Genomic DNA, 22,312 nt, shown 5'->3' with positions numbered 1-22,312 from the left:
CCTAAGAACTTATTGCCACGTATGGACCAATCTTAGCTTGGTGAACAGACTGTGAGCTCAACCAAGATTGTAGCAAATGAAAGAAATCCTAGAATGATCAGTGCTGGTCATTTCAGGTACCAATGCATACTTCTTTTGTTTCTTTTGAAAGTTCTAAATGCTTTCATCGGTCATAGGATTCTGTTATGGCTTATTGTCAGGAATTTTGTAACAGAAATCTTGTATGCTTTTTTCCCTGTAACATCTGTCTCTCTTTAAAAAAAGAGCATTTATTTAACCAACTTTAAGAAGATCAAATGAAGAGATGTGATTAATAAAATAATCTGCTTTCCAAATGCATGTCTTTGTTTCAGAAAATTAATGCTTTATGCAGCAAGAAGATAATGTGAAAATAGATATGGATAATTTTACAAGACCTGCTAATTACTAAATCATAGAATAGACCATCTGCAGTCTGTTTTTTGTTTTGCCCAGCCAGTGTTCTCCTACTGTTGTCTACTTCTATTCTGACATGTTTTCCACATTTTTTGTTTGTTTATTGTGTTTATTGTTTGTTTTCAGAGACAAGGTTTCTCTATATGACAGTCATGGCTGTCCTACTGTCCTAAAACTGGCTCTGTAAACCAGGCTGGCCTCAAACTTACATCCCTAGCACTGGGGTTAAAGGCATGTGCCAGGTTTTTAAGGTGGGCTTTCCCAAACACTGTCTCATAAATAATTTCTACTATGTGAATGTGGTATTATTTCTATAATTACTTCCTACTTATTTTTCTAAGCAAGAGGTGGAGAGTTTCAAAATATCAAACCAGGGAGATACAGATAAAGATGAAACTTAGTGAAATGGTGAGAAGAATTAAAAATCATAATGACTAAAAATTACAGAGTGATGAAAATCATGCAATGACGTTAAACTGAAAATTCAGAATTAAAAAATATAGATATTATTAGAAAAAATAAAGTATGTGTCGATAACAGCTAGAAGAGATTTAAGAGGAGAATTAAACATTTAGAATCATTAATATATCTAGATTGCTAGGAATCCACATAGTAGAATTCAAGTATGGTGATTGGTTTAAAGCATTAAAATGATCACAGAGTTGTGCTAGCATTTGAAGCCATTCACTGCTGTTTACGAAGAGTAGATTGGGTCATCGTCAGGTACACGGGATCAAGGGAGGCTGTCAGCTATAACCACAACTCCCCAACTCTGAAGAGGGTCAGTAGGTTCTCCTGGCAACCCTAGGCACACAAATGTAGCAATAGTTTATGCAGAGGGAAGTGCAGCTCAGATTATCCAGTATCTACTCGTCTGTATTTCCAGACATTTTTCTTAAAAGGAAATTGTAAGTGATAAGCCTGTCAACATTACTCTCTAGTCATGAAAAGCAGATATCTCAATTATTTGTTCCCCAACATTGCAAAGAATTAAAAGTAAAGAGTAGTTTTATCTAAAAGAAATTTCATTTAAAATTATCTTCAGTTTTTCAAAGAGAATATTGTGAAAAGGTTCCCACATTATATTATTTAATTACTTTTCTTATATTAATTACTCATTAATTCTTTTTCAGCCAATTGGCTGTTTTAAAATATAATCTTATTTGTCAATTTATAATTACTCTTTCAGAGCCTTATAATGTTTTACTTATCAATTTGTTTTATCCTCAAAGATAGAGGGTAAAAGAGAAAATCCGTGAGACCATTTATAAGAATAATTGTTATAACTTCACATCCCACATCCCTTTCGCTATCAAATGAAGTTACTGAATCTCATCAGCCTTCAGTTTGCTTGTCAAATGACTAGCATTGCCTTTATCATACAAGAAACACTCAACTTTACTATCAATAATAGGATTGTTTAAGTATTCATGTATACTATCCATAAGAAGAGGTGGGTGGTAACTTTAAAGATTTGGCCATCTTTATTAGCTGCCTTATGATCTTAATATTTATTGTGACAGCCAAGCCTATCATTAAGTTTCTAAACACAGAAAAAATACCTATGGTTTCTATAGATAATGGTCAAGTCATTTTTAATGAAATACTTAAGTCTATTCAAAACCATTTTTTTCCTCTTAAAGACTCATTTATTTATCCATTTATTTTCTATGGCATAAGTCATAACCAACTGTCAAAATGTATATAAAGAATATAGTATAGACGAAGTAAAAGAATTGATTGGTTTCATATACCTCAAGGAAATCAACATTTTTTTCCATTTATGCCCCCATCAGTGCCTTTTTGATAGACAGCTGTGCTGTAGCTTCATTTCTGTGTTAGAACATACTCCAGTTAGCATTCTAATGTAAAGATAATGTTATGATTAAGAAACTATTTGTGAATTCCACTTTAACAGTGATTTAATAGTAACTACTCTATAGGTCAACATCTCATTAATTCTTTTCTACTTTTAATGTTCTCAAAAGGATCACTGTAAATGAACGTCCGTGTTCACACAAATGAATTTACTGCTGGTTTTGCTTTTGATTTTCTAGCTGTAGATATTGCCAATTAAGAGAAATAGTCTTGAGGCCACTGTTGGTTAAACTTATTTCTATGACACAGGACTCTCTTTTCTCATTTTCTGGTTTCTGACTTTCAAATCTTAGTTCTATTTCATTATTATAAAACTTTTGTGATCGACAGAGATAGTAATTATAATAAAATCTTTTGTTGTGTTAGATGTTTTTAAACACCTGTTTAGATAGATTGTTTTGGTTTCTTCCATAGTTTTTGTTTTAGTCTCTTATATAGAGCTATGTACATTTCTACGAGCTACTTTCTGCACCCTAATAATTCTTGACACTCACTTAGGGTTCTCTCATGGTAAGATTATTTTTTACTTGTCAATCTTTAGACCCTTCTTTATTCACATACAGCACTACTTACCTCTCATTTTCCTTTTTCTACATCCATCTCAAACCCTCTTCTTGATAATTTGGTATCTGTTAACGCTTTTTGTATATGATCTGTGAAGTTCATAGCATGCTAACTTCAAGGAGACTAGACCAGAGCCTAACATAATCATCCTCAGAGATGCTTCATCTAGCAACTGATGGAAGCAGATGCAGAGACCCACAGCCTAACATCAAGCAGAGCAGGCAAAACTCAGCAAGGATTGTAGGGACCAGTGTGTGTGTGTGTGTGTGTGTGTGTGTACGCGCGCGCGCGTGCGTATGTACACACACACACACACACACATATATTTATATTCTTTGTATAGATGAAGATTTTTTTCTTCACAGCAGCTTAGATTCTTTGACAAAGTGGGTATAATGAAGATTGGCTAAAAGTTTATTGACACCATTTAGTCTTCCTGAAATTAACTGGGAAAAAAATCAGTGATCCTGATTGTGTCTGACCTAGATTCTCTGCACATACGTTATGACTGTGTAGTTTGGTGTTCTTGTGGGACACTTAAAAGTGGAAACTTTGGGGTGTCTTTGACTCTTTTGTCTGCATTTGAGACCCTTTTTTCCTACTGGGTTGCCTCATCCAATCTTAATATGAGGGGATGTATCTAGTTCTATTGCAACATGATATGTCATATTTTGATGATTTCTTTGGGAAGTCTGCCCTTTTCTGAAACAAAATGTAGTAGATCGGGGAGGAGGGAATTGGGAGGTGATGAGGGAGGAAAAAAATGCAGTCAGAATGTAATGTATGAATGAATAATTTAAAAGAACAGAGCATTCAAGATTAACCATGTGAATTGCATTTCAAATAGTCAGACCAGGAATTAAGAAAATAATTATTAGAAATTATTAATGCATCTGCGTCAGGAAATTACTAATAGAGGTAATGATGAGTCTTAAAACCCTATATGACTTTATATAATTCTTGGTATATGTGAAGTTCTTATTTTCACAACAGCTTAGATCCTTTAACAAAGTGGGTATGATAAAGATTGGCCCAAATTTATTAATCCCATTTAGTCTTCTTGAAATTAACTGGGAAGAAAGCTCTGGTCAATGAGACATGGTAGAAATCCTAGGTCTGGCAACAAACCTTCATGTACTGAACAAACATGTTTCCAGTGGCCTTAGAGCAACTATGTTTAACATGATGGTTTAAAACAACTGGAAATGCTTATCCCCAGGTGACTATTTCGACAAAACTTGTAAAAAGGATTTATCAGCTTCTGATAGACTATAACAAACAAATCATTTGTTATCGATTTTATTGTATTACACTGTTCATATTTTAGGGTTTATTCCTAAATGCAACTTAACATAGTATAAACAGACTGTTTTGGGAATTTGACACTTTAAAAATGAAAAAAAAAACAGAATATTATATGGCTTTTCTTCTTAAATGATATAATTCATGTCTGATTCAAATCCTTGTTTACCGGAAAGCATTCTCTGCCAGATGTAAAAAAAAAATGTAGAGAGTTTTTGGTTTAGTACTCAATCATATAACCTTCCAACTGCATTATCTCAGTGATTAAAAATCTCTTAATAGTATCTACTGCTAAGCATTTAATGTCTCAGATGGCCTATAAATGCATCATTGAAAGCATCATATGTATATAAACATCATGCATGGTACTTGATAAAATTAATCTTTTTCCCCTTTCTTTTAGCCTAGAGACGACTGAACTATCAAGTGGAAAGATATTTCTAATACTTTAAGAGAGAGAAAAGGAAAAAGAGAAAGAACGTGAGGCATAGACTATGCTGTGCTAACATCAGAGAATGGGAAAAGAAATTGAGAATATATGTATGTTCCCTTTATACCTTCTTTGATACCCACTCATTCCTTTCTCCAATTAAAGTTCTCTGTAAGGTAAGGAATGGGAGGTGGGATAGATATATTTTCTAGGAAGGAATTGATGGCAGACATTAATTTAAATTCATACTACTGCAGAAGTACAGTATGCATATCGTCTTTGAAGTGCTCTTAAAAATAGTGCAGTGTAAAACCCAGATCATGGGTAGGGAAATAGAACAAGAGAGTTCTTGCCTAGCTTTCAGGAAGTCTTTAGTTCAATCCCCAGCAGAAATTTAGCATGGTGGCAAGCCACATGCCTGTAATTTCTGCACTTAGGAAGCATAGGCAGGAGGATCAGGAACAGGCTATTTAAGAGCCTGCTTCAGTAAAACCTGACAAACCCCATGTATACTATAAGATGAAAATCAACCTGAAAGTTGCAAGAGGCTATCAGCTTTCCTCTAACCTTCATTATGTCTGAAAATTTTGAGCAGGTAGGTGTGGTGGTGCTCACTGGCAACCCCATCTTGAAGGAGCATTATCACTTTGAGACTGTCACAAAAAGCAAGCAAAGAAACAAGCAAGCAAGCAAATTTCACTATTCATTTTTGTTTAAGTATATTTTTTTCATTAAAGCCATTAGCTTTAATCTAAGGCATGATTTTATTTAACAAGTATTTTATTTTTAAAGTGATGTTCGGCACTGACCTTGGTCTCTGTCATCTTCTTTTGGATTTCATCCATCGTGTGAGGACCCTCTTTCCATGAGTCAAGCTTGGCTCTAGCCTGTCCTATGACCTGTTCAGCTTCTTCCTTAGTTTCTAGCCACTGTGTCGAATCCTTTAACATTTCATTCAACTGTTGTCTCCGGTTCTGAAGGTGTTCTTGTACCTCATCCCACTGATTCTGAATTCTTTCAACTGGCATAAGAGGAAAAATAAACAGTAGTAAATACTTCTCTAGAGAAGACAGTTTAAACTTATCATAAAAAACTTCATTCCATATTTGCATTTCTCATTGCAATATTTATGATGCTATGGGCACGATAATTAATAAATTTCTTTGCTCAGATGGCAAATTTGATCTTCTATTAAATTATCATCATGAAAGTAAACTAGAATATTTCTGCCATGGGTAGAAATATAATTTTATTCTTAGTCTCTAATACCAAAAAGAATTATCTCTTAGAAATGTTCTCTATGGCTTTGTCCTATTACTTATGCATTTGACTTGTAAGTATAAGAATCTTAGTTTGGATGTCCCAAAGTCAGAGTCAAGATGGAAAACTGACACAGAAAATTTTCTAGAGCTCGCTGGGTAGCTAGCCTATACTTCTTGGTGACATTTCAATTTAAAGAGAGACCTTGTCTCAAAAATGATGGAAAAGGCCTGAATTCTGACTCTAGAGGTTTTCCACTGGCCTTCATGCTCAAATGAGAACAGGTAAGAGAAGACATTGAACATATATATATATATATATATATATATATATATATATATATGTATATATGTATGTATATATATATACATACACACACACACACACACACACACACACACACACACATATATATATATATATATGTAAAGTGAAAAGTCAGGAACGAATAGAAGATTACTGGACTCAGGCTAGTAGTTGCTCTTGTTGGATTGGTAGTTACTAGAATACATACGAAGGGATCTGACAAGGTTCTGCTAATACCCTCTTTCTAGATTTGTGTGGTATTTACACAGGTGTACTCAGTTTGTAACAATTTGCCAATTTAGATGTTTATGCTAAATAAAGTTTTCATTATACATTGAAATGAACATATTATTTAACTTAATATATATATAATGTATGTGTTTTTCCAAAAGTGGTGCAATATGTATTATATAGATTGGTTTGCTGAACTCACAACACTGTTTAGGGATTAGATGTCTGCAGTCAATGTTTGGTGGCACAAAGCTTGCCTTTCATACAGAAGCTCTTAGCCTGGTCCTCAGTATTCCAAAAGGAGGACATTTAAAAAATACTTATCAGACAATGAACTAGATTAAACTCTCCTAGAACATGAAGAATAATCAGTTGTTCACCTATTGGGCAAAAAAGCTGGGCACTGCAGTAATCGCCTGCACAACCATATACAGAAAATTTTAGAAGCATTACAAATATTTCATCTTGTCAAGAGAGGAAAGAAAGAAGGCATCAAATGTGATCCCTCATGTTCCCATCTCTTCCAACCCCCAATCCCCCCATGAAATCTCTTTTGTTTCCCTTTCCCAGGGAGATCAAAGCACTCCCCATTGAGTCCTCCTTATTACCCAATCTCTCTTGGTCTGTGGATTATAGCATAGTTAACCTTAACTTGAAAGCTATTGTCCACCATGTTTTAGAGGGGGGATTACTGAAAGAGACCATTGGAAAGGGAAGAGCACTTGGGGTGAGGTAGAAACCTGATTAATGGGAAACTCCCAGGTGTCTACAGTGAAGACCTCAGCTAAGATCCCAAGCAATAGTGGAATCCATAGACTGGAAGGGCTCTCTCCTGTGACCAGGCAAGACTTCCAGCGGAGGGATGGAGATACCAACCCAGCCACATAACCTTCAATCTTTTCTTCCTATGGGATGTGCTGGGGTAAGGGTGGCAGCGAGATGGTGTGAGTGGCCATCCAACTACTGTTCTAGCCTGAGACCCATGACATGAGAGTGAGCACTCCCCCGACAGTGCCTGGAGCACGAGGACCCAGAGGCTGGATGGTCCAGAGACCTATTATAGAGTCAAACACAACTGGAGAAAAAGTGACAAGGGAATTATGTCTAATGATATTCTGCTATGCTCATAGATTGGCGCCTAGCCCAGTTGTCACCAGAGAAGCTTCATCCAGTAACTGATGGAAACAGATGCAGAGACCCACAGCCAACCGTTAGGCCATAGTCAGGTAATCCTACTGAAGAAAGGAAGGAAGGATTGTAGGAGCTATAGGGATCAAAGATATAACAAGAAAAAAAAAACAGAATCAGTTGAACTTGTGCCTCACAGAGAGTGAACCAATGACCAAGGAACCTGGGTCAGTGATCTAGGTCCTCTGTATATATGTTACAGTTATGCAACATGGTCTTCCTGTGGGACTCCTAACAGTGGGAGTGGGGGCTGTTTCTGACTTGCTTACTGACATTTGGGACCTTATTCTTCACATTTGGGTTTTCTTTCTCAGTATTAATACGAGGGTAGGTGCTTAGTCTTACTGTAACTTGATATACCCAGTTTTGATGATATCCATGGGAGGGCTGACCTTTTCAGAATAGAAATGGAGGTGGGGGAGGAACTGGGAGGAGAGAGGGGAGGCAAAACTGAATTAGGATGTACAATGAGAAAATGAATATATAGATAAATAAATAACAAAATATTTTTTAGAAAAGAAAATAAGGCATTAAATCTAAAGCTCACCGAAGTGAAGCTGTTATCCTGGAAATGGTTCAGTGTGGTAGTTGGACAGCATGCAGACATAGTAATTGTCCATAATGGGCAGCACTTCAAATTACAGAATTTTATTACACTTGCAACCCTTTCCCATGAGATTGATTGATCAAAGATGTATTATGGCAATGCACTTGGTCACTAGAGCCCATACTGTTAGATTTACATTTACACCAGTTTCCACTGACATGCAAAGGTGAAATAATAATAAAATATATGCACATAAACCCAGGCAATCTGTGCATGTTTGTAATTGAAAAGCAACTCAGATATACACTTTTTTTCTCATACAGGTCCATTGCAGAAAGCTTCTCAACTGATTTACACAGTAAATAGATCCTGGATAATGAAGGAAAGTAAATAACCAAAGCTATGACACAAGATGACAGACTGGGACACAGCATGTGTGCTGATTTACAGGTCTCTAGAAGTGTCAAATTGGAAACCCAGTAATCATGTTAAGAATCACAATATTGCAGAAAAAGTAACAGTTAAGTTGATTAAGTACAAACCAATTCTTCAGTTCAAGTTTTTAAGAGAGCTATGTTTGATTATCAATATACATTCTTGACTGAAATAAATTCCTACATCTTTCCCAGAAAGGGCTGTTATTTTTTTTAAAGAAATGATTGCTATTTTGAACATATACTGCTATTGAACAAAGAATAGCAATTTCAGCACTGATGTCATAGACTGAGAATTAGGATTTAATGCTATTGAATTTTAGAAAGTAACCTCCTCGATTTTCGGTGTGTCCTGGATTACAGCCCTAGTCTGTAACAAAATAGCAAATTGTAATTGGAAAAAAATTAATTTCCTAGGCATACTTTAGCTTTCTTAACTACAGAAGTAAAGCAATAACAGCTGACTAGGCACAAAGTTATTGTGATGGCCAAACTCAGCAATAGACATAAGCATAAAGGACCTTTTTAAGCAAGGCAATGCCACTTTTCTACATGGGGAAGACTAAACAAAAGATTTAGTCTTTAGCATACATCCATGATCTGCTAGGAGTACAGACTGTGGATCTTAATGATCCCACAGAGTGTCCAAGTATTCCAAGTAGAAAATGCCAAGCTGCAACACTTATACTGTAGGGAAATCGGAGTTCACTTGAGCAAGGAAAGAGAACAGATTTGCTCCATTATGAGGAGATAGAAAGAAAAATCATCCAAACTACAATCAAAACAATGAACTCTGAACTATCTTTTTGTGATGAAGAAAACATGGGTACTCCCAGACTGTTGCCTGAAGTAATAAAACAAAGAAATCATTATTACTGTACCCTTGTACTAAGATAGATACAGCTATACCAAGAGTAATGTTTGACCTTCTAAAACTTAACAGCAACCAAGGCAAAGTAAAAATAATATCAACCGAAATTACAGGTGATATTTATGTATATCCCTCTGGCTTCCAAGAAGGAATTCAATGTGATTCTGTGAAAGGTTTATCAATATGCAAGTTATACAAAATTAAGTCTCAACACAAATTCGTGAAGTAAAAGAAGAGGCACTAACCACAGAGCTGATGTGAAAGTGGCTTTATTCTTCTTAGGACAAAGAGAGGAGGAATGCAGTTGCAGTCAAAATAAAGTGTAAAACGACCATGCTATAACATGTTTCAAACTAAAGAGAAGAAAATCATTGGGGCATGATGAAGTCCTAGTTTATTATCAAGCAGAATATTTTGTCCCCTTGTCTCCAAAAATCAGCATGGCAGGGATAACTGAGCATTTAAGTCCACAGAAGATAGAAACAAAATAAATGATTGATAAAAATGTTCAGAATATCAACCAAACATTTAACATTTGTTTGGAACATAGAAGTGATCATTAATTTACTGTTATTATTTTTCTTTATATGGAATGCTTCAATAATTTGCATGTCATCCTCGTGCAGGGGCCATGCTAATCTTCTCTGTATCGTTCCAATTTTAGGATACGTGCTGCTAAAGTGAGCACTAATTTACTGTTATTTGTATACTAAGTATATTGTAACATAGAGGTAATAGCAAAGAAATCAGTAGTCTACAGAGTTGAAAGAAATAATGGTAACAATTTATTATCAGCATCTTCTCCTTAACTTGGTCTCAATTATAGGGCTGAAGACGGGCAATTCTCTACTTATGTAATATTTCTCCAGGCTTCTTAAATCTGAGTGAAGAAACAAAGAGCGAGCAGATTGGCAAAGCCCCGGGGCTCTTTCCAGCTGTAATAAGCTGGGACATGCATGTCTCTTGATGCTTCTGTCAGAGATGGAGGCTTGTGAAGAATTTAGTGTGCAAACAGCACATCAAGAGCCATATTATCCATCTCCCTAGATGGTCATTATTCATGTTTCACCTTGGTAATCCTCTGGTCATATCCTCAGTCATGCTGAAAGTCAGATAAAATAAGCTTGAGCCAACCTTAAAAACTGTTGTCCTTTTCTGGATTGATTATTTTTTTCTCTGTGTATCTTGATAGAAGCACACACCACATAGGTATGTTTTATTCATCAAACCTCATCAAATGGAGTACTTAGATGTATGCTAAACAAAAGCTGGCATAGACAATAGAAATGTCCTTGAATAATGAGTTCTAGATAAGGAAATATATGCTGCATTTAAGGTAAAATGAATTTATATCACAGAATTATTTTGGAGCATATCAGAAAATGGCAGGGATGTGGGTAGACAAAGAGAAAAGTGATCAGAACAGGCTCAGGATTCTCAATGATGGGTCCCTGAATATCCACTGCAATGCTTTCAGTTTTCTTTTCCTTTTGAAACATTTCAAAGTATTAGATTGCTAAGCAAAACGTTTCTCCACAGCAAAACAGCATACTACTTAACCAGCTGTAGAATGTGCTAACCCTCCTTTCCAGTGCTGAAAAAAAAATACCACCTTCAGAAAGTGGAAGTTTAAAAGATTTTCAACAGGATTTATAAAAATAAAATGGCAAAGTGTTTTGTTTGTAATTACACCCTGCATTCATGGCGTGGAGTTAGACATGGACAGGCTGGTCTCTTCATTTTCCAATCAACAGGTTAGAAAAGAATGCGTAGTAATTTTAAAAGTATGGTAAACAGTCCTATCGAGAAGGTGATGAGTAAGTCCTCTAATGAAAGTTTATTGTCCTATTTGGCTTATCAATCATCTGAAAATTCTCATTATGAAAGATGATTTTAAAAATGGGGAGACTTTTAGTTTACATGAAAGCCTGACTTTAGGGGAACAAATGATTTATAAGTACTTGAAAATGTTAATGACTTCCTCCCTAGCTTGACATTGTTAGGAGGGTCTGGGAGTCTTTAACAGGCATGGCCTAGACTTTGGATAATTGAAGATAAGCCCTGCAAAAGGGTTTGCAGATCCTTTTTCCGCTGTCTTTTTCTTTGTAACGTGAGTTGATGAGTGGTTTTGTTTCCATGTGCTTGCTGCTATAGTGTGCTCCACTAGACACAAAAAAGCCTACCCACTCGTGGACGTGAACTGCCAAAAGACAGCTTTTCACTTTCTAAGTTGCTTGTCTCCAGAATTGATTGCAGTGGCAGCAATCTGATCAATATAATAACTAAAATATTGCACTTTACTATTCTAGGCCACATGCAAGTCACAGAAAGGAAACTATCGAGTTTTGTTATAAATACAGTGTCTTGTTATATAATCCATCTGTCCCATAACCCAGCGATTGCCTAATTAGGTGTCAACTACAGCAAATAAAATGCTAACAGAATAAAAAAGGTATAGAAAGCGTTCATTAGAGCAGAGTTAAAGAGTCCCATTACAGTTCTGGCACCACAGATTTATTAACATGCCAAACACATGCAATGTGTATAACAACAGCTATCCATCACTGTAAATTTGTCCAAAGTTTATGCAGTCATTGAAACATATTTTTTCCTGCCTAGCACATGTATAATTTCATTTCTACACCCTACTCCCAAACTTTTTTAATGAATAAACAAAGGCAAATGATAACATAAAAGTGATGTAGATGCACTATTGTTGCTATGTGAACATATCATGGATTCTTCATTCAAGTAAAGCAACAAAAATAAAGGAAATAAAATTCACCGAACACAAACTATCACTAAAATATTATATATATATATATATATATGTGTGTGTGTGTGTGTGTGTGTGTGTGTGTGTGTGGTGTGTGTGTGTGTGTGTGTGTGTGTGTGTTCTTCCTCTGCTCTTTCTCTTCAGATTGACATGCCTCTCTGTCTCACACCTGGATGGATCCACCATTATACTCTTTTTCCTTTTTTTTAATGTAATTAACACTTTTCATTTATTTTACATACTGACCAAAGTTTTGCTTCCCCATCTCCTTCCATCCTCTCCCCTCACCTCCCATCTACCCCCTCTATGATCTCGTCTGTGCTACTTCTTGATGGCAGTTATTCAATTTCAAGCCCTTCCCTATCTTTAGTCTCAGTCTAGAACACATTTACTTCTATTGTGTAAAAGAAAATGAAATCAGCATCCCCTATTGTTTCTCTTTCTCCCTTCACCCACCCGGCAAGTCATGTCTTTCCCTTCCATAAAACAGTGCTGCTTAAAAGATGGCTTGGATCACAGCAGCATTTTTTAGACTTGTATGTTTGATGTCATTATGCAATCTCAGTCTTTCCCCTCGAATTTCTAAATCAGGATTGCCATTTTAAGCAAGAGTCCTTGGGTGATTTAATATTTATGCTGAAGTTTGAGAAGCACTAGTCTCCACCCACCATTTACATAGTCATATCTCAGGTGATATTTTCAACCCAATGCAAATTGATTTTTTGGCTCTGAAATTACTTTTGCAGATGATAGTAGCAACCTTCCAGCTGCCATAGCATCAGAGCCTGTCGAGTGTGCATTTATTTTCAAAGTGCCCTTTATTATGCATCATTACTGACAAAAGCGTCTTAAGTCTTCTTTATTGAGAACAGAGCTGTGCCTTAATTTTGTTCCAACACTTTGGTCACTTCTCAGATTGTTCTGTCCACCCCTTGAATATTGCTATTCATTAGGGGTCTCTCTTTAATTTCTCCTTCATTTATGTATTCTCCCTGGTGAATTCATTTACATATACTATGTTATCTATGGTGAGATCACTCAAAACTCTGTATTATACAATCATATGAGGTACCTAGAGCCAAATGCCTATCAAATCACTTTGAAAGTGTCACCACTTCTAAACTCTAGCATACTGTCTATCTTCCCCCTTCCTTTGTCTAACTACAGACACATCTGTTCCTCTATCTAGTCATTTAAGGAAAAATGTATAAACCTTCCTCAAGATTCCACTTATCTCCTGTCTTTTAACCAAGAATATGCCAACTCATACAACATTTCAACCTCTAATTGCTCTCCTAACCTCTCTATCATCTGACTCCTGTTTTCTTGCACTGCTTTAATTAAAAGCCCCCTGTTGCTTTCTCTAATTGTTAGACCATAAGCTTCTGTACACATTTGAATTACCTGGGGTACTTAAAAAAAATACCAGTGTCTGGGACCTAGTCTCAAAGGTTCTGAATTAATTGTGTTGGGATGGAATCAAGGCAACAGCATTTTTAAAAACTCCCTATAGTGATTCTACTATGTAGCCAAAAACGGAAATTATCAAACTAATACTAGCCTTTTGTACCTTTTATCTATCTTCATTACTTTGGTCAAAGAAGCCTTTTGAAAATAAAAATTTAATTCTGCATGTCATCATGTCTAAAATCTGATTCATTTTACACCCCCGTGCATTTTAGGTATAATTACCATGGCACACTGGCTTACAAGACCTTTGAAAAAGTAGACTTTATTTACATCTTGTAGTTTCTTAGCTTCTGCTACATGATGTAAAGCCCATCCTAAGTGACTTAGACACATAGGATATTTTAGTATTTTTATGTGACCTACACACTTCACCCATGCCTCTTTTCTGTTTATTCAGAAATTTGCTCACTTTTTCAGGTGGCACAGTCTGCTCCAACATACTGCCCTTAGCCATTAGTTGTCCTGACCATTCCCTTTGACTAAAGCCAAGGTCTATACTGCTCTGCCATTTGAGTTCCTCAGGCATTTTCCTTTTGTTTGCTTACCTTACCCATGAACACACTGATTATTCTCTTTAATAGTTGTTCAAACAACTATTTTGGTTTAATAGTTGTTTAATAGTTTAATGTCTTTTTTACATCTTAAAAGATAATTACCTGATGATGGGCAATACATTCATGTACTTTGGAGAAATCATAAAAATGGCAGACACAAAGCAAGTTTTAAAATGTGTAAAAAGGACAGATAGCATGTGTAAATCACCAAGAAGTTGGTACTATAAAAGCAAAAAAATCCTCAAAGACATATATAATACTTAAAAAGGTTACATATATGCAATCAATACCATGAAAATAAAATATACATTCAATTAATTTGTAAAAATGGGTCTTCTTTATTAAGGGGACATAGAGTGATGGAATTCTAGCCCAGTTCTTCAGATTCTCCTTTACAGAAACAAAATACTGGGTTTAATGTAAAGATCAATCAACTGTGGTTCATTTAGTGCATACATACAAATAATTCTGTTATTTAAGGCAAAGACAGTTATTATCCATCATACAAAATATTTTGGTGTAAAGCATTAAATGAAAGGTTAAAATGTAAAACATATCAAAGTCTGGAACTGATATTTGTAGGCCCCATTTTCAGTTTTTTTTAAAAATATTTTGTTTATTGAGACTTCAGCAATTCATGAGCTTTGACAGTAAGTATACTGTGTGAAATGTAGGGGGTACAAGCATAATTCTCTGTCAGTTCTAATGATGTCAAATAGTGATAACAATAACAAAAATAGTATAATTTCAACAGTGTAAATAACTTTTGAATTTTAATACAACTTGCAAAGTAGCACTGCGACTTCTAAATGAAACATTTGAATTTATAGAGACCAGAACAAAAATGTTTTATGGATTGTACAGTTAACTTGGGTAAATCATAGCTGTACATTCTGAAAAGAAAGACCCTTGGGAGAGGCAATACCATGGTGAAACATATGGCTAAGAAATACACAAAATGTGCTCTAATTGCCTGAAATTTAAAAGAAACTTCTTCCAAAGCAGAATTCCCACAGTGAAATGGAAGAAATGTAGCAAGACATAATCTATAGGAAAAGTGCTTTTTGAATTTCAAACTGAGAGCAAATATAAAGAACTGACTCGAGCTGTTTTCCTTAGAATTAGATGTGGAATAACATAATTCTGCAATTGTAGCAAGCATATAATTTCTTGAAAACAGAAAGCAGTTGTGTATTAACCTAAGCAAAAAATGCACAAAACACTGACAGAACTTGGTATTAAACAAGAGAATATATTTTTCTATGTTCTTAGACAAGAAAAGCAGTTGGAACTTCTGACAATTATTTGTCTTTATATTTATATGTTGTGTGTATTCATATCTTTGTTCAATTATCTATTGATTTGCATTAATAACATATGTTTCTGAGATGTATTTAGAATGTGTAAATATCAACAAATGAGTAATAAATTTCTATAATAACCTTTACTTATTCCTTAAGTAAATATTTTTAAATAAATGATTTATTTCCATACTTATTTGTATTGAAATCCCTTCCTTATGCTCTGCCTTTAATATAAAGTCTATTTAAATGCATCACTGATGAGAATAAAAATCTAAAAGTTGATTTTCTTAGTTTCCTGGTAAAAATGTGGGTCTTCTTTCTCAGGGCAATGGGAATGACAGGGGGTGATAGTATTGAATTCAAAGATTAGTGATGACACTGCTAACTGGAGAGGAGACAGGTGGGAGTGAAGCAAGAAAAGAAAGGGAGAATTCAGAAGAAGGTATCAGGTAAGACATCCAGGCATAGCCTGGTGGTTAGCGTTAAAAAGGGAGAATTTATGCACAATATTTCAGAGGATAGAAAGTTTGCAACAGTGCCAAACTCTGGAGAATGTCTAGAATTCATTGTTGGATGTATGGTCGGTACAATGTCTTCAAAGGATCTAAGTCTCAACTTTGCCATCCTTACCTCCTGCTGCATTAGTTTGTTTTCTATTGCTGCAATAACCACTGTGACGACCCAAAACAACTTGGGGAGAGAAGGGCTTATTATAGCTGACAGCGGCAGTCCATCATAAAGAGAAGCCAGGATAGGAACTGAAGTAGAGATCATGGAAGAATACTGTTTAGTGTCTTGATACCCATGGTTTCCTCACCTTGCTTTTATTTACAACTCAGTTCCCGGGAATGGCACAGCCCACAAAAAGCTGTTTCCTCTCATATCAGCTCTCAATCATAAGAAATGCCAGACAGACTTGCCTACAGACCAGTATGATTGTGGTTCCTCATGCGAGGTTCCTTCTTCCCAGATGGCCCTAGCTTAATAAGGCAGACAACCCCTTTTCAGGAAGGAGGTGTGACTGATTGACTGGGACTATTTTTTTTACAGAAGGAATGCACACATCACTGTTCCCCTTCTAGAAAACAAGCTGCATGTAATATCACTGAAATATTTGCTGATAGACTCTGTATTAGGAACTTCCACGCCTGCCTCTTTTAAAAGATCAATTTTAATTCATTTGTAGAGAAATAAGAAAAATGATCCAGTCTCTTTCAGAAGCTGAAAAGGTTTCTGTTGGAAACAAAATGGACCCATGATTCCCCTTGAATATTAGGTTAAGGTTGTCTCCAAGAAAGCAATTGATGAAGACATATTGGCATATGACATTGACTATTTTTTGAAGAAAGAAGAATCAAATGTAAAACATCAAATGAGAAATTCAAGAAAGGCTCTCTATTTTTCCTGTGTTTATGACAGAATGTTTTGCAGACAAAGCATGAGGTGGACCCTCAAGTAAGACAGCTGTGGATCTCGCATGGTCATCAATACTTCAATGACAAGTGAAAACATGAACCAAAAAGGATGAGATGTCACGAAATTAGAAGACATGCTTAGGGTGTTCTTTGTGGAAGTTAAAAAGGAAAATCTAACTGACCATGGAAGGAACATCGGCTATGGGAGTAAACCCTTGAAAGAATATGGGACAAGGAAGAGGAACGTTATGCAAGCTATTAGGGAGCCAGGGTAGTAGAATGTTAATTTAGAATTATAGGAGGGGAAAGTTTTACCATTAAAATTGTTTTACAGAACACACAGTAAAAGAAAAAGCTTTCAGAAGTGATTGATTTCATTGGCCATCAAGGTCAGAACGTGGTTTTGCACCAAGTGAAAGGACTTACTTATGACTTGTGATTAGTGCCAACAGGAGATTCCTGCTTATGGCAACATCTCATTCTGTCAGTAGAACCAAACTGATTCTAATGAGAATGATAGTAATGACCCATTTCTTCTCAGTTTGAAAAACTATTACACTATCTCTGAAAGGTAGAGATAGGTATTATATGAAGAAATAGAAAGTATATGCCAACTTACACCTTTACCTGTGAACTCGTTTATGGATTCTTTTAATTTTAACACAGTTGAAGGAAAAATGTTTTCCTTAACTATCGGTGCTCATGCACATAATGTTATGCCTTTTCATTATAGGCATTACAAAGATGGACAGAGCTAAGTTAGTTCAGTTGCTTCTCACAAAACACATCCTAAGTGAACCTGCTGCTGCCAGTTGCAAGGGTGTTACTGACCTTTCAATCTCAATGCTTGATTTTTTTTGTCCATCCTTTTATTTTTTTTCTTTCTACTAAATCTCAATCTCTTGCTGCTTAATAAGCTAGCTGCTATTTGGAACCTAATGAAAGGATTTCTCCCCTCAGTCCAAAGCCTCCTAAATAGCCTGTTCATTATTCTGTTCACTTTGAATATTAAAAAAAGCTGAAAGAGCTAATGCGAGAGGTCCACGAAAACTTATGCTCAGGCCAGAGTCGTCCTAATTGCTTTCCAGCCTGCCCCACTGCTCACTACCTCTTCTACTCGTCCTACTTCTCTCCAACTTACAAGGGAAGACTTCGGAGTTGTGAAAACTAACCAACAATAAAACGACATACTATCCAAACTAAACCAGCCCACCAACCAACCAAACCACCAAAAAAACCTACCAGCTTCAAAATGACCTTAGCCTCATCAGGTACCTCTTGCTAATTGTTTAATTGGAGAAAATTACCTACAAGTTACCACAGGTTCTTAGAGCTTTAGTTCCCAATTTAATAACCACAATGGAGCTAAGAATACAGGAGGTTAACCCAGCACCTCCTCCATAATTCCAAAGTAATTAGAAGCAAAGAAATTTCTGTAGAAGCTAACAGTGTGGTAGGGAAAGATTCAGAAGAAAGATACGGAAGTAAATGTATTCATGAAAGTTGCATTAAGTTGTGTTTGAATTTGTACATTCCTGATGATAGACACAAAATTAAGTCTTTTATTCATAATTATTTGCAAATATTCCTTCATTAATAGTATTCCTAAAATAGATGCATATGTTTCAAGAGTCTGAAAAACTGAAACAATAAATTGAATATTTACTCACCGCTTTTCAAATTTCTAAGTACCATTTCACAAAGTACTTGCTTTGTTCCTACCTGAAACTTTCTCAAGCATATCAAACTCCATTTCTTCTTTCAAATGGTTTTGATGGCAGTATTTTGCTTTTTCGTTTGTGTAGATGGGCCAAACCCAGAGAGTGATAACTTTTGGGTAAATTAGTACAATCTAATTGCTGGTTGTGCAAATTTGAGGACTGGATACTGGATCTATGATAATAATACTGCCTTATATGAACATTATCAATGAGGTTCTTCCTGAAATGATTTACAACATGAGGTTTTTTGAAAATCACCAATAACAAGAGGAAGTAATGTAAATCTGGGGAAAGAATATAGGAGGAATTCAAAATCTGTAAGAGTTATTTTATCTTTGATTATATCCAGATAATCAAATCTTAACTGGTATAAACCTCAAAGAAAAACAGCTCATTAGTAATTATAACAAGTAAGGATAAAATATTAGAGTTCAGAAAACCTTGATCAATGGTAACTTAGTGATACTCAATGTCAAGTTATATTTGGCTATAGACCAAGAAATGCTTTTAAATCACACCATTCTATGCTTTTCTAAGGTTCCTACAGTTTATTTATGATATTCCCTAAATGTTTTCTCAGAATATAGTAACATTCAAGTCTACTTATAATAACCATCAGTTAATTAGTTTCTAAATTAATCTGAGAACATGATGTAGGAATTTACATCTGTTTAAAGATGCTTTCCTCTTTTATGTATCCCCTCCCATCTAAAAGTTATTAAGGCAGTGTCTGCTGCTATGGAAACACTCAATTTGGCACCATCTGTATTTAAAATTCAATTGCTGAAAAACTTCAGCTAATCTCCGGCTTTTAATTGGCGGACCATCCCAGAATGCTTTACAAATCTTTCTTTTCTTTTTAAAGCCAAACCATAAAGTATATCACACTGTAAAACATTATGCAGCTCACAATGCAAGGTTCACCCCATTACCTTAAAATCGCACTTGTGAATTAACAAAAAAATCAGGCTTTCTGATAATTACTTGGCATGTACTTATGACCCAATATTTATTGCCAAGTTATTTTTTCTGCCAAATGGATTTTACATTTCTCTCTCTCTCTCTCTCTCTCTCTCTCTCTCTCTCTCTCTCTCTCTCTCTCTCTCTCTAAAAGTGACTTATGTATTAGCAAGACACTGAAAAAGAAACCTCTGTGGAAATCTTTATGGAAATGTGTAGTTCAAAATGAATACACAGGTTAAGAATGCATATTCCAAAGTCAGTCAAACAGAGATCACATATTAAATGTAACTTCTGCCTGTCATTTAGCTTAACCTTTCTACAACCCATTTTCCTCATCCTTAAATATCTACCACAAGGATGCAAAGGATGTGTTTTGTGTAGTATGCATTGATCACATACACTTATAAAGATATTTGAAAATCTATCTGTCCAGACAGTATTGAAAAATAATCTTCTGGAATATCAACTGTCTGTGTATATCAAATATTGTTAAAATTAATAAGCTAGGGAGTTAAAAACTATAATTATTTGAAATATTCTTAGTAAATGAGTAGAACAGCTTGCTATTGTGGAAGGATATAGTGTTAAGTAAGAAAATGCCAAAAAATTAAGTAAAAGATGCAGAGCTATATATTCAATCTTGGTATTTTCATGTGATAGAGGTGTAACATGCCATAAATGACAATTGGTTTAAGTTCTTAGTAGGATCTTATAATTGTCTCATGTAAACATACTTTAATATAATAAAAATCAATGACCAGAACTGCACAACACAGCAAGCTTGCTCTACTCCCATTGCCATCTTACTCAGCAATCAGGTTTCTTCCATAATCCTTCATAATTCCAGCTACGTGACTTACTGTCCCTAGGTTACACAGATTTTCAAACACTCATGCTACTCGCAAATAATTTTATTAGCATGTAGATTATTCTAATGTATTCATGTTCTCTCTTTCAGTAACAAGTGATTGTAATATATTGGATTTGTTAACAATTTACTATATTGTTTTCCCATGGATACTGATGAAAATCTCTTTTACAGTTTTATTTTTTTAAAAAATCTATAAATGCATAAATTTTATGAGAACTAATAAGAATTTTTATGGCATATATGTGAAAAGATGATTTATTACCTTTATTTCTCCCTGCATCTTTGCTTAAGTTTCCCATTGCATGCAAAATTTAATGCCACCTTCTGGTTACCATAAACTAACACGAAGTCCTGCTATCATTTGAGACATTAAAATGAGAGTATGTAGTTCAATACTTTAACAGTAGCAATCCCTATTCCCTCTCCTTCCTGTCCTCCCACTCTTCCCATCTTCTCCCCAACCCAACCCCTGTCCACTTCTCAGAGAGTGCGAGGTTTCCCATGGGGAGTTTTTCAAATTTAAGAGTTCCCTATCATTAAAATCAGAACAACATGAAAACTAAACTAAAGGATATATCAAATGGTCAAGAAAGTCACATTCTGCAAGGATAATTTTTGTGACCATATCACTGCAAGATGTTTTCAAATCCATCCTATCAAAACAAGACTCCCCGACTTGTAGGATGAAAATTCCCCGCCATGTTAGAGTCAGAGTCTCTTTACTTTGGTTTCCATTTTTTGTTTTTGCTTTTGAAACAAGGCATCTTATGAGTCTTCTTATGCTTATTCTTCCTAATGGTAACTAAAAACATGGGCATGTTAATGGTAACTTGTGGTTTATACTAGATACCATCTCCTTCGTGAGATTTTCCACTAAATTGGCAAGTATTTATGGCAAATATGCTATGTTCAGGGCATTATTCTAGAATTACAATAATTCAATGTGTTAACAGTTTGAAGTTTACGATTCAGTTAAGGACATGAAAGCAGTACATGAAGAGACACAATAATTATTGGAATTTTTAACCTCTGGCATTGCTAGTTATCAAGTGTGGCACATAAGAAATAAGGAATGATCCTGTTTATTGACTTTCCTGTTTCTAGCTCAACTTTAATTTTACCATTTCTCATACTGGACTCTTTGTTTCTAATATATTCCAGTATGTTTTCATATTAGCTTCATATCTTTCTAAAATGGATTAAATGTGACTTTGCTTTGTTTGATGTAGTATATGAAATAGTCCCTCTGAAAATTTTCAAGTTTTGAGCCAATTCATTCCCATACTATTGATTTTAGTTGACATAAAGGATTATACTTTGGTAACTTATATAAATATATTAGTAGTATCTTATGTTTTCTATATAAATATATCATTTGTAGCTATGTATGTGGGTATATTGTATATTAAATAATTTTCCAAAGGTAGCACTGCAACTAAGTAAATGTCACAGATATTTGGTTTAAGTCTGACAAATCTGGTTTTAGGTTTAATGTTGATAATAATACAACATTCATAAAATGAAATTAAGGAAAAATGTGTGTACAAGTGTGTGTACATGTGTGTGTATGAGAGAGATAGTAACAGAGACACAGAGACAGAGATACGGAGAAAGGCAGAATGAGAGACAGAAATAAAAAGAGATGGACAGATTAGGAGAAGAGCTATGGCAATGGATTATGATAAAAAAATATATCTTAATACTCAGGAGTCAGAGGCAGATGGATCTCTGTGAATTTGAGGCTAGCCTGGTCTACAAAGTGAGTTTCAGGACAGGCTCCAAAGCTACATAG

General features: G+C 35.2%; 1 protein-coding gene and 1 non-coding gene across 2 annotated transcripts in view; both read right to left on the bottom strand.

Moving 5' to 3' along the window:
* Nucleotides 1–22,312, bottom strand: part of Dmd (dystrophin) — a 1,847,711-nt gene that overhangs the window by 568,237 nt on the left and 1,257,162 nt on the right. The window contains 1 exon segment of the mRNA XM_038316167.1: nt 5,419–5,630. Within this exon segment, the coding sequence (XP_038172095.1) occupies nt 5,419–5,630 (212 nt within the window).
* LOC119805688 lies at nt 10,028–10,134 on the bottom strand. Its single transcript, XR_005283986.1, has one exon. It is a non-coding gene; the product is annotated as a U6 spliceosomal RNA (small nuclear RNA).

This window comes from Arvicola amphibius, chromosome X (genome assembly GCF_903992535.2).
Source record: "Arvicola amphibius chromosome X, mArvAmp1.2, whole genome shotgun sequence".
Taxonomy (NCBI): domain Eukaryota; kingdom Metazoa; phylum Chordata; class Mammalia; order Rodentia; family Cricetidae; genus Arvicola; species Arvicola amphibius.
The sequence above is the reverse complement of the archived record's forward strand: the minus strand, read 5'-3'. Positions and strand labels throughout refer to the sequence as shown.